At 36.9% G+C, this 13,243-nt stretch overlaps 2 protein-coding genes across 4 annotated transcripts in view; both read left to right on the plus strand.

Moving 5' to 3' along the window:
* Positions 1 to 75: 75 nt before the first annotated feature.
* Positions 76 to 12,854, plus strand: rbpja (recombination signal binding protein for immunoglobulin kappa J region a). 2 transcript variants are annotated; one of them, NM_198878.3, is given in 12 exon segments: positions 76 to 118; positions 911 to 949; positions 1,048 to 1,143; positions 1,862 to 2,027; positions 2,123 to 2,297; positions 2,387 to 2,524; positions 3,192 to 3,304; positions 3,492 to 3,632; positions 3,785 to 3,940; positions 4,065 to 4,168; positions 5,466 to 10,305; positions 10,387 to 12,854. In NM_198878.3, coding segments are annotated over 11 exon segments (1,491 nt in total). In that variant the 5' UTR covers positions 76 to 98; the 3' UTR covers positions 5,809 to 10,305; positions 10,387 to 12,854.
* stim2a (tromal interaction molecule 2a) overlaps positions 11,704 to 13,243 on the plus strand; it is a 21,513-nt gene continuing 19,973 nt past the window's right edge. Inside the window, exon 1 of one of the 2 annotated variants that reach the window (XM_087236849.1) lies at positions 11,704 to 12,404. Coding sequence is in view for 1 of the 2 variants with exons in the window: in XM_087236848.1 (XP_087092974.1) it covers positions 12,269 to 12,389 (121 nt within the window). In the remaining variant the exon portion in view is untranslated. The remainder of the gene's footprint in view (positions 12,405 to 13,243) is intronic. The other variant, XM_087236848.1, reaches the window with a different exon arrangement.

Genomic DNA, 13,243 nt, shown 5'->3' on the forward strand with positions numbered 1-13,243 from the left:
CTGTGCCCCCCTTTCCTGGCGTTATTTGTCACACCGCCCCTCCCCCTCGTCTGGGCAAATCTCGCGAGTCTCGGCGTTATTAGAGAGAGTTGGTGAAGATGGCGCCTGTTGTGACAGGGTAAGCAGCGAAATTATCAACGGACGGGGCATGGAAAAGTCACAGCTAAAATAAGTTTTGGCTGTTTAGTGAAGATAACTAGATTTGATTTATTTATTTACACATCTGGCCGCTTGTCCCTGCGCTGGCGACCAGTTTCACTCTACTTCAGTGTGGTTTTTCAGGTTTTCAGCGATGGGCTCTTTTATTCAGTTAGCCGCTTAGCTTTTAGTTAGCTGAAAGATTTTCAGCAGTTTTCCTTAATCATTGAATGCTGCTGAGAGCTGATCTTTAACTGTAAACATAGTTAGACTTTATTATTGGCGTCTTTTGAAACTTTAAACCTTACTTAAAGTCTAAAAATATATAAATAGGAAGTGAACCAAACTAGTGAGTTGTACTAGAGAGATGGAAAGAGAGAAAGCAGGTTAGCAGTTGCTAGCCAGCCAGGTTAGCTTGTCTAGTCAGTCCATAACAGTCTGGGAGCTTTCTGGAGGACTCAAAGTTTTATTTCAGAATTTTCAGTTTAACTACTTTTATCTGGAAAAAGTGAATATTTGTTTCATTCACTTGTATGTTAAATTGTTGTGTCTCTTTCAAGTTTTAGATTTATTTGGTCTGTTCTACTTAGTCCTAAATAGACAGCAGATTGAAGAATCTAATGCACGATTGAACTTGTTTATCCTACCCAAAAATTATGTTTAGGTAGGCAGATGACTAGGCTGACAGCTTTGATGATTATTGTTGTTTATGTGTCTACTTCAAATCCAATGTTTACTGTGTGTCTTTACTATGCTGTGTTTTGTTTTGTAGGAAGTTTGGGGAGCTCCCTCAGCCAAAGCGTTTAACAAGGTAAATGCACTCATGTTCATGTCTATGCAAAACATTTATCAAATATATATTTAAAAAATAGCGGTTAAACAACTTTGTTATATTGGGTGGTTTTGCAGAGAGGCGATGCGCAATTACTTGAAGGAGAGAGGAGATCAGACAGTGCTCATACTGCATGCAAAGGTCGCACAGAAATCGTATGGCAATGAAAAAAGGTGAGTGATGAAGGTAACGTTAACTGATGACATAAAATAAAAACAGAGCCTTTTAATTGTGATGCACATTCCTGGTCCTGTTTTGATTAATTGATCAGAACACATAATTCAAGAGAAATGTTGTTGCACAATGACCGTTTTCACCTGGTATTAACAACGGTCTTGAGTGGGCTGATAATGAGTGGTTTGCTGATACTAAACGAGCATTTACAATTGTTATTTACAAATGTAAGCAGTGACCGTGCATTTAACCTGAGAGATTTGTTCATCAGACCATAGTTGATATCAGTGGTTTCCTTTGCGTTTTTCCCAAACTGTTTACAAATAATGCACATATATGAGCATTAATTTGTATACAGATATTCTTAAATCATTCTGTGTGTAAATGAAAGTTCAAGCGCAGTATAAAAGGAACTAAATTCAGGATCACATTTGCATGTGTGCATGTACTTCTGGTGTGCATCAGTCAGCATGAGATCTGCACGGAGAACTTTCTATGAGGCTTACTATTGCACTTTAAAACTCTTTAACAACATGCATGTCCACTTAAATGTAGACTAAATTAGCATTGTGGTGTTTGTAAGGAAGATTATAATGCACAGCTACGTTGTAAACTATTTAATGTTGACTTAAATGTTACATTTTGGTCAACTCCAGCTGATTTCAATGTGAAATCATTCCACAAACTGTTCTTTAATCTGTTGTAAATGTCTGTTAGATTCTTCTGTCCTCCACCCTGTGTGTACCTGATGGGTTGTGGTTGGAAGAAGAAGAAGGAGCAGATGGAGAGAGAAGGCTGTTCGGAGCAAGAGTCTCAACCTTGTGCCTTTATCGGCATTGGAAACAGTGAACAAGAAATGCAGCAGCTCAACTTGGAGGGCAAGGTACTTTTTGTTTAACTGCTGCAAAAAAACCTTTATAAATTTAAATAGTCATGTGTTATGATGTTCATCATAATCCTTGTGCTTTTCTTCTATAGAATTTTTGCACAGCAAAAACATTATACATTTCCGACTCTGACAAACGGAAGCACTTCATGCTGTCGGTGAAAATGTTCTACGGTAATAGCGCAGATATCGGCGTCTTCCTCAGCAAGCGAATCAAGGTCATCTCAAAACCTTCCAAAAAGAAACAGTCGCTGAAGAATGCAGACCGTAAGTAAAAAAGCATTCTCATTAATAAATGAAACTATTCTTCATTTTTAATTTTGCTCTGCTCATCTGCAATCTTTTTTTTTTTACAGTGTGCATAGCTTCTGGGACAAAAGTGGCTCTTTTTAACCGCTTGCGGTCTCAGACTGTCAGTACACGGTACCTTCATGTGGAAGGGGGAAACTTCCATGCAAGTTCACAACAGTGGGGAGCCTTCTATATTCATCTGTGTGAGTCAGTCAACACAAAATTACATTAAAAACAATGAAATTAAATTTTTTACTATATCAGTGCCAAGACATTGAGCCCTATTGGAAGGAATGAAATCAATATTGTGATATCGAACACTGTTGTCACAATACACATGCTATGATTTTAAGTGAATAAACATGCACTATGCTTGAATAAATTCGCACCTTATGTATCATTTATTTATGATGGCAATCCATTACAATAATTCTTTAGGGGGTGTTTTTGGAAAAAAAGATGAAAAGTTAATATTTATGTTGTAATTTAATTCATAACTTCATACAATCAAACAAACAGGCTTATAAAAAATTATTTTTTTTCTTTTAAATATTTTTTAAAAGTTTTTATTTAAACGCCATTTTGTAAAGTTTATTTAAATACTGTACTATTTACTGAGACAATATTCACTGGAAAAACCTAAAACAAATTAAATGACATGTTTTAGTAGAAATACTGAAATCTATATTTATTGCTTAATATTTTCTCAGTAGTCCGTTTCATTTAAAAGGCTTTCCTTTCATTCAGCTTTAAAAATATTTGCAGAAGGTCTTGAATTAACTTCTAAACATTTTGGCAAGATGTCTTGTCATTTTCTGTGTCTGCATGTTTCCTTGTTCATTATTTATGATGTGTAATTCTTAATTCCAGTGGATGATGATGAGTCAGAGGGAGAGGAGTTTACAGTCAGAGACGGTTACATCCATTATGGTCAGACGGTGAAGCTGGTGTGCTCTGTGACGGGCATGGCTCTACCCCGACTGGTAATCTATTATCCACCTCAACAGTGATCAGTCTGAATGACTGTGATCATTCATGATTAAAAGGGTTGGGTTGAGAAATGTGTCATATTCAATTAAGAAATGTATATTTGTGTGTCACTGAATTAATCTTTGTAAAATGCTTGCCGAGTACAATTTTTAAAAAGTAAAATGTTGTGTGCTTCTGTAGATCATTCGTAAAGTGGACAAGCAGACAGCGCTAATGGACGCCGACGATCCTGTGTCCCAACTACATAAATGTGCCTTCTACCTTAAAGATACAGAGAGGATGTACCTCTGCCTGTCACAGGAGAGGATAATTCAGTTCCAGGTCAGTTCATAATGCACTACAGTTCATACAAGCATCACATCTGTGGAAGAATTTAGCTTAAAATCAGACTACTACTACAAATTCTCTTCTTGTTAATCATGTAAGGCTCTATGGCTTTACAAATTAAACAATTAAAATGTTTTTCTACTTAGGCCACACCCTGTCCCAAAGAAACGAACAAAGAAATGATCAACGATGGTGCATCATGGACAATCATCAGCACAGACAAAGCAGAGTACACTTTCTATGAGGGGATGGGCCCTGTACCCTCACCTGTCACACCAGTGCCTGTTGTCGAGAGTTTACAGGTAATCCACAAAGTCATATTCAAGGCTTAATGGTTGCTTTAAGCACATATTGTGATTGTTATGATGTTTGATAAGAAATACATCTAACTGTATGCATAAGTAACATTGGGTCCTAAATTTCTAGCTGAATGGAGGAGGAGATGTTGCCATGCTTGAACTGACAGGACAGAATTTTACGCCCAACCTCAGAGTTTGGTTTGGAGATGTGGAGGCAGATACTATGTACAGGTAACGGATCTTTGTTCCAAGCAGTCATGACTGTGGTGCCCTTGAACACCCTGTATTGATCCCAGAGAGCTGCAGAAAATTAGAGCAAAACATTGCACTCTTCAAGTGCTGCTTTTCTGTATTTTTTTTTTCCAAATGTAACCTTTTATGTAGTGAATAATGCAGCTGTTTGGGAATGTAAAATGTCTACTGTTAAATGTCTGATTGGTCAAAGTGATTGGTTATTAATAAAGCTAATGTCTTTAAAAACTAAGCAACAATAAATAGATTCTGAACTGCTGAAACAAGTGATCAGGAATTCCAGTTTAATCTCTGTAACTGATCTATGTTGATCTGTAACACCTTAAATCTGTTTCTTTGATTGGGGTTTGTTTCTATCCACCTATTTTTATGCTCATTTTGGAATTTTGCATAAAAAAAAGTGCTTGATGGAAATGCCAGTGTAAAATAAATTTTGAGTAATTATTTATATGAATTTATCATAGAAGACAAAAGGGCCCACAGCGGCTTTTTCTTTTTTAATAATTAAGACTAGTTCATCAGGATGTAATGTTCAAATTTATTTCAAAATTATTAAACAATCAATCTGACGTACCAATTCTTACATCTATAAAATAATCAGATGCGGACACATTGCTTACAGCTATGAAGCTTAAAATCAATGCAATTGGCTCTATGCACAGCTTGTGTTTTTCAGCCAACGATAAACTTTCGGTGAAGGGTTAATGTGACTATTTTCAATTTTATAAGCATCGATGTTGTAATGTAATAAAAATGTATTCAGTTAAATAGACTTAAGCATTAATTTAGTTGTTTAAGCATGAGATGAAAGACTGTTTAACTGCTAGTGCCATCAAAAACTAAATTGAAAATACTGGGGTAACATAAATGTTCATATGTTAAAGACATGGTGGGGGAAAATGTCATTTAATGCAGTGCTTCTTGTCTGGTCTGAGACCCACTTCATATCGTATATCAATTAGGCAGTGAAGATCACTGATTTTAAAAGAAATCAGATCTTAAGCAGTTTTGTAATGCCAAGACAGTTCGCCGGAAGCACTTGAGCTGTCTGAGTGCATGTAACCCTGTTGTTAAAATCCAGTCTACTGAGGGAAGGCTGTCCCAAACATAAAGAAGAACCTTTTAAACGGCACAATTTTAATCGAAAAAACAAAATCGCTCAGCTAAAATACCCTGTATTTGTTTTTCTTTGAGACTACTTGTATGTCATCAACAAAATCATTGCAAAATATTCAATACGTAAATTGTCTGTAATCTGTGTCCCCGTTACCTGCAGATGTGGCGAAAGTGTGCTCTGTGTGGTTCCTGACATCTCTGCGTTCCGTGAGGGATGGCGTTGGGTTCGGCAGCCAGTGCAGGTTCCTGTGACTTTGGTCCGTAACGACGGCATCATCTACTCCACGGCTTTGACTTTTACCTACACGCCAGAGCCAGGACCTCGGCCTCACTGCAGCGCCGCAGGAGCCATACTGCGGGCCAACAGCAACTCCTCCACATCACCATCTTCATCTTCCTCAGCCTCCAGCCTATTGCTGCAGTCAGCCGTCGACAGCCAGGCAGGATACGGCGCATCAGGAGGAGTATCTACATCTTCCTCCTCTGCCATGTCCGTCTCCTAACCTGGGAATCGTAGTTTGCGTGTTTAAGTGAGAGATGGTGATTCGTCAGCTCGTAGACTCTCCTGCATAGATACATGGGATACGGATGACAAAAACGGATAATGGTGCCACAGAGAGAGTGAAGCAAAAGAGAGACAAGACTTCGCTCGATAACTGGACCGAACAAATGAAGATGGATGTCTCTTCTCTCTCTCTCTCTCTCTGTCTCTCTTTGTTGTGGTTCTTTTTCAGTCTGTTTCCTCACATCGGAGGAAGTGGTAATGTGTGCCGTGGATCAAGATACCACAGGATCAATGCATTAGCCTTACACGAGTGAAAAAAGTCAATCAAAAAAAAAAAGAAGAAACACTTTTTTTTCTTGTCAAACGAAGCCTTTTCTAAGAATGCGCAGGATGGATTTGGCTTTGAGAGATTGTTGTTTTCTACTAAAGGGCTTAATGCACTGTTTCACCAGGCTTGGAAGAAAAGTTATCATAGTAATATAGTTTTTACGGACCAAGGAATATTATTATTATTATTATTATTTTTATTGATATATAATTTTATAAGCTTTAGCTAAGGTACATTTTTTTCACCTTTTTCAGTTTTATAACATATAGTAAACTTTTGTTACCAAATAGTTTTGTATGTTTCTTGTGAGCGTTTGAGCTCAGAAGGAAAAGGTTCATGCATTTTAAAAGCCTGAACTCCTAGCTGCCTTTTACTCGTTTTGGCAAATGCCTTAAGTCTTCTGGAGTTTCACCAGACCCTTTTCTCTTGTGTAATAATAATTTTATGTCATGTAAATTGGTCTTTTTACCCCCTTTTTTTATTGGTTTCTCGTTTTCACTAAACCGGTGTAATACTGATGGCGTTTTTGTGTATCTGGGAGAAGGTGGCTCTTCTGCTTCGTAAACTTTTCTCATGTGAAGTTTTTAATAAGAAAGCTTTAACTGACTTGGCCATGTTAAACTCATCAAATACTAGTAGCTATTGATCCGACCCTTTTCATTGGCTATTTAAGCTGCTGATATAAAAGTAACTTGTCAAAAGTCCCACAGAAAAAAGGCGTACATTTAATTGAACAAACGCACGGAATCAATTTAGCTTTTTTGAATGGGTCAGAGATTTCTAATTAATCGGGTCAGAACAGGTCATATTTACATATTATTCATAGTGTCTCTACTAAAACCAGCAGAGAAATTGCAGCTTTTTTTCGTTCAGCCGTAGCCTTGAGTGTTTTTAAATAAAAAGGTTAATTTGCCTCAGGGTGTTTTCAACTGATATTAAGATGCGCTATCCACTTAAGTCATGTCCAAGCCGCTACTCATTTGAATTGAGAAAATACTCCTTTATGATCGTCATGGTGTACGTCACAGACATCAATATTTTAACAACGTATAAATAATTGATCATTTTCAGGCTGTCGAATATTAGGCATGTATATATGTATTGCGATTGTGACTTTTGAAAGTATTACATCGCTTTGTAAACATTAATTATTGCCATTAGATGAGCCTCCCCAAACAGTTTGATTTAGCGCTTGGACCTGGAAGCCACTTTGCGTGACACTTTACAAATGAATCCGATCACAAATGAACAACGCTAAATAAATGTGGTTACAGGGTCCGAAATGTTTTCAGCTTGTCCCCTTTTGACCGGTCGCAGAGGTAGTTGAAAACATTCGATTATAGTGTAAACTCATGTGGTCGAATATGTAGCGTTATGTGATCATGTATTGTGAATATACATCAAAACAAGGTATTCCTGCTTAGCTGTACTGTACGAAAACACATGGATTACTATCAAATAGGGCTGTGCGATTTGGGGAAAATGTCTAATTGCGATTTCAGATATTGCGATTTCGATTTAATTTTATAGCCAAGCTTCAGCTTAACAATCTGTATTTTAACTTCTTACTGCTAAAATGCAGCGAGTGTCAATTAAAAGTAGGACCTGAAAAGAAAATAACTTACATTAGCAAACAGCTCTGATATTGTACTTTCCTGTTTGTTTGTTTGTTTGTTTGTTTTTATTATGGGCGTTCTGCATATTTCGGTTGCACAGTTCTAATTGGGCAGAACGAAAGTGCAGTCACTCACTTAGCTAGTAAAACGGCAGTCACACATTTGCTCTGAATGGGGAAAGTTAAATAATACGTTTTATATAGCAGCCTTATGCGAGCTAATCGCAATGTTTCAAATCGCTATTTAATTTCGATTAATCGCACAGCCCTACTATCAAATATCATTGATTTACTATTCATTCGCCTGCGTTCCTGCTCTCTCGCAAGCTGCGTAACATAGGTTCGCTCACTAAGTAGTACTTTTGCACTGAGCGCTCCCATAAAAGCACTTGTTATGGCATCGCTGCGTGAAGATGATTGGTTTGTAGGTTACAGGAAACCCAATCTTGTCCTGTCTTTCATACGTTTTGATTTTTGAAACCACAGGAGTGACAGCCCTCTTCTGAAATGTGCCCCCTTTTTTAAATTTGTGTAAATGTTTAGTACCAAATGTTCACTTCTGTGATAGCTGTAGCCTAAAGCAAAATATGAGGCCTTAAACCACTACTGATTAATTGTGGGATCTGGTGGTAACACTACAAAGTTTGTTCTTTTGTGAAGAGGACATGATCGTTTGTTTATACCCTTTTCAGTTGTCACAGGGCAAAGTGTCGTCATATGTCTGCTCTTTTATGCATTTTTTTCTCTATATGCATCATCTGATTGGAGAAAAAGACACTCCAGCATGCTCTGAAAATGATTTTCAATCAACATGGACTGTTGGGATTTATATATGAGGAACAGCAGGTGAACTTCCTCAGTAGTTTTGGGTTTTTTAATTGAAAAGTTTCTTCCACGGCTAATTTTAATGAGTCTAAAATATTGTATTATTTTATAAAACATTATTATGGCATGAGCTATTATATTAATGGTTATTTCTAACCATTTCTTCCATGATCTAAATCTCTTTTGTATACCTTTTTTATGGGCAATCCTCATTTGGTCTGCGTTACAAGCTATTGCTTTGGAAGTAAAACAAAAAAGCCAAAACCTAGTAAATCTCACAAAGCCATTAAATAGTATCTACTGTGAGCCTTTTTCATTAAGTTCCTCAATCAGGGAATAAAATTAAAACCATACCATGTGGAAGTGCCGAAATGGAAACTGCCAAATCTAAAGGTCAATTTGTGAAGGTCACACACATGCGCAACCTTTCCATGTATGTTTTCAGTGTTATTTTTCTCTTCTTCAATTGTCTTCCAGCGAGTTTGAATCAGAGGACCTGATGGGTTAATTTCAAAACTAACCATGTTGTTTCGTCATATCTATTGCATAAGTTAGTTAGTTCATCTGTCACCTGTGCTTACATTGAACAGAAACTAGTGTGTTAGATCACCGTTATCTTTGTCTGTAGAAAAAAAGGGTGAGAGTGGGTGTCTGTTTTCTCAGCCTTTTCAATGGATTGTTTTACATTTTGGAAGTTACCAGCCTTCGCCAAATGGCTAGTGGCCGTTCTGGCTTCGAGTGCACGCTCTCTAGCAGATCTGAACTGTATTGGTGCTGTCTAACTTTTAAAGGGCCAGTGTATCTGTTGCTTTTGAAATGGATCACTAAACACTGTAATAGATTCAAACAGTCTTGAGTTGTTTATTTCTTTTTGTCTCTACTGTTGTGAATACTGAGATGATTGATTGATTGATTGAGTGCATGATGGAACATAGTAAAGACAGTGAAGTATGGAGATTACGAAAAACTGCCATTTCACTATTGTGTGTGTAAAGTGATAGTTTTTAAACCATACATTTATTTTTTTGCTATCATATTTACAGAAAAGCCCTGAATGGTACGGGGATTTTTTATTTCTGTGGGCACAAATGCCTTGTTGATGCCAGAGGTCAGAGGAGAATGGCCAGACTAGTTGGAGCTGATATAAAGGCAACAGTAAATCAAATAACCACTCATCACAACCAAGGTATGCAGAAGAGCATCTCTCAACGCACAACACTTCCAACTTTGTGGGGGATGGGCTACAGCAGCAGAAGACCACAGCGGGTGACACTCTTTGTCAGCTAAGAACAGAAAACTGAGGCTACAATTGACACAGGTTCAACGAAATTAGACATAAGAACATTGGAAAAACGTTGCCTGGTCTGATGAGTCTTGATTTCTGCTGCAACATTCAGATGGTAGAGTCAGAATTTGGCGTCAACAATATGAATGCAATGGATCCATCCTGCCTTGTATCAGCAGTTTAGGCTGCTGGTGGTGGTGTAATAGTGTAGGGGATAATTTCTAGGGCCCATTAGTACCAGTTGAGCATCGTGTCAACACCACAGCCTACCTGAATACTGTTGTTGACCATGTGCATTCCATTATAACCACAGTATACTCATCTTCTGATGGATACTTCCAGCAGAATAATGTCAAAGCCCCAATCATCTCAGACTGTACTCTCATGGCTTCCACAGTCACCACACCTCAATCCAATAGAGCACCTTTGGGTTTTGTCGGAATGGGAGATTCACATCATGGATGTACAGCCGACAAATCTGCAGCTACTGCGTGATGCTATCATGTCAATATGGACCAAAATGTCTGAGTAATATTTCTAGTACCTTGTTGAATCTATAACGAAGGATTAAGGCAAATCTGAAGGCAAAAGGGGGTCCAACCTGGTCACAACATGTATCTACTGGAGTGCCCCAGGACTTGGACCACTTCTGTTTTCTATCTACATATTTTTATCATTCAAAAATATGGCTTTCCATATCATTGCTGTGTCAATGATGCTGCACTCAACTCTAATTACTTGACCCGAGCAGTTTAATCCTTAGCCATTTTCTAGAAACAGCTTTAGAAAGACTTTTTTATTAACACTTTGCCTTCTAACACTAGCACCTCCTATGCAAACTATTTGTTTTTGCTTTCCCTTATTTAAAAAAAATTTCAGTCATGACAACAAAACAACCCGATTCACACTTTAATGTCAAAATGATGATGAGAAGCAAACCAACTTGATGCACCATTTTCCACTATAGATTGATGACATCTATGCTGGCCACCAGGGGCAGAAATGAGATGAAGTTTCTCACATTCACTTTGAAGTGAGCTTGTCCTGAATTACAATGACAGACACCCGTCACTTGTGCATGCTCGTAAGAGCCACTGCTTGGCATCCGCTCACTGGAGCCCCAGTTTTATATTTAGACCGCATGGGGTTGTTGAGATGTAACCCGAAACCTTCTTTCTGTTGCCGTTTGTGAGTGTATGAGTCTTCAGCCATGTTAATCTGATAGGGCTCTATTTTAATCCTGAGGCCTAGGTTTGTGTGTGTACATGCAGGTCTATGAGACCGTAAATGTGTAGTTTGTTTTGCTGTGAATGCCTGAAGGCTGCTGATTAATGCTTGTTTATAGTGATTATGTAATAATACTAGCTTTTTGCCTTTTTAGAGTTGGGGATTGAGATAATATTGAGATTCCTGATTTTTTTTTTTTATTAATGAGGGATAGTTCAACAAAATGTCAGGTTCATTAAGTTAACCTACTGCCTCATGTAGGTCCAAGTATGAATAGATTTCGTATAATCACTGTACACAAAGGTATTTTGACCAATATTGTTTTTGTATATACAAATAAAATCAATTTGGTCATAACAGTAATGATAAATAAGAGGCTATATCAAATTAATAAAGTATTTTTTGTATATGTTATAACATCGTTACAAAATATGGACACGTTACTTACATTCATCAATGATGTTTTAATTATTGGTATTTCGTTAATGTTGACGTTTCTTCGTAAAGGTTACGTAAACTAATTAATATTCATATTTCAAGTCGTCTCAGCAAATCAGCTTCCTCGGCAAGCGTCACGCAAACTAATTAATATTCATGAGCCGCTTGAGGATTTGTAAACTCTTGACTTTCTTTGAGGGAGCAACACAAGGCAAATGCGAGCGCATAAAGTTGAGAGACGTTAAGTTACTGGGTCGCTTTTATCGACAAACATTACTTAAACGAGTCTAGAGGATTACCCTGGCTTCAGAAGGAATTTACTCATAAGGAACCGGCTTTCAGAAGGACTTTGTCTGCTCTTTGTGATCGTATTCATTAAAAGTAACCCAGTGTTTCAGAAAGGGAACACATTATTTCGTTGGAAAGTCGTGTTTATTGTACTGTTTACCCACTTTTCCATTGCCTTGAGCTTTAACAACGGAACGTCTTTGACAAAATCGACAGTTTTAGGGGATTTATCTACCTCGTTATATGCTGTGATTTGCTTTTTCTGTTTGCAAACAAACATTTGGAAGGGGCTTTTCGCTTTCGTGTGATTTACTTGTGAAACACTATTGCCTTCCTAACCGCTGGTTGGTACCTTTCCCTGGAGCAGGAGCTGTTTATAGCATCACTATCATGTAACGTTGCTTTTGGACGCACATGTGCTTTTTAAATCACGGACAGTAAGCGGCACTGAGATGCAGAAGTTCTGCTTGACGGTCCTGCTGGTGCTGCGCGGCCTGATCATCTGCGTCTGCTCCAGCGATCAAGCACAGCAGCAGCCCGGACTCAACAGAGACACCACTGTGACCCCCATAGGCATGTGTGAATGAGGCAAAAAAAACTCATATTCATGATGGTGTTGATGATGCAAAACTTCCTTTAGAGTCAGAGATGTGTAATTTTGGCGGCCACATCAAATTAAGCTTATAAAAGTGTTTTTGTAGTCACACTTTACAAAAGTTTCCTTAGTTAATGTATTTACTAACATTAACTTATATTACTGAACAATACTTGTACAGCATTTAATCATAGTTCAACATTTACTAATGCGTTATTAACATCCAAATGCATGAACTTGTATTTTTATTAACTAACATGAACAAATACTGTAATAAATGTATTGTTCATTGTTTGTTCTTGTTAATAAATACATTAACATTAACTAATGGAACCTTATAGTAAAGTGTAACCGTTTTTGTTTTATAAATAAAGCATATTTTATGCAGGCAAAGTGTAAATTTGTATAATATTAAAACAATTAGTACATTTTTTAAATCATAATTTACCAATAGATATATATATTTTTTTAAATGACATACTAATAAGTATTGTGCGAAGAGTTAATGTCACCAGTCATCGTCAGTTTTGTTTCTTGTAAATATAAGATATGCACCATAGCTACACAAAATGGCTTTTTAAATTTATTTATTTTATTTTGAATCACAGTAAAAAGCTATGATAGATATCTATATTTCTCAGTTACAAATAAATGGATACATTATATATATATATATATATATATATATATATATATATATATATATATATATATATATATATATATATATATATTATATATATATATATACATATATACATATATAAAGTTAACAATTAAATATAAATACTAATAAAAGTAAAAAAAAAAACGTTTCAATGCTGGAAAAACT

The sequence above is a fragment of the Danio rerio genome, chromosome 1 (assembly GCF_052040795.2).
Source record: "Danio rerio strain M-AB ecotype USA chromosome 1, GRCz13ab, whole genome shotgun sequence".
NCBI lineage: Eukaryota > Metazoa > Chordata > Actinopteri > Cypriniformes > Danionidae > Danio > Danio rerio.

Excerpts from the sequence above, each read along its gene's own strand:
- rbpja (XM_087235297.1), top strand. The coding sequence starts at position 1,055 with ATGCGCAATTACTTGAAGGAGAGAGGAGATCAGACAGTGCTCATACTG. Across the intron at positions 2,525-3,191 it reads AGCCTTCTATATTCATCTGT|TGGATGATGATGAGTCAGAG; the intron begins GTGAGTCAGTCA and ends TCTTAATTCCAG. Across the intron at positions 4,169-5,465 it reads GAGGCAGATACTATGTACAG|ATGTGGCGAAAGTGTGCTCT; the intron begins GTAACGGATCTT and ends CGTTACCTGCAG.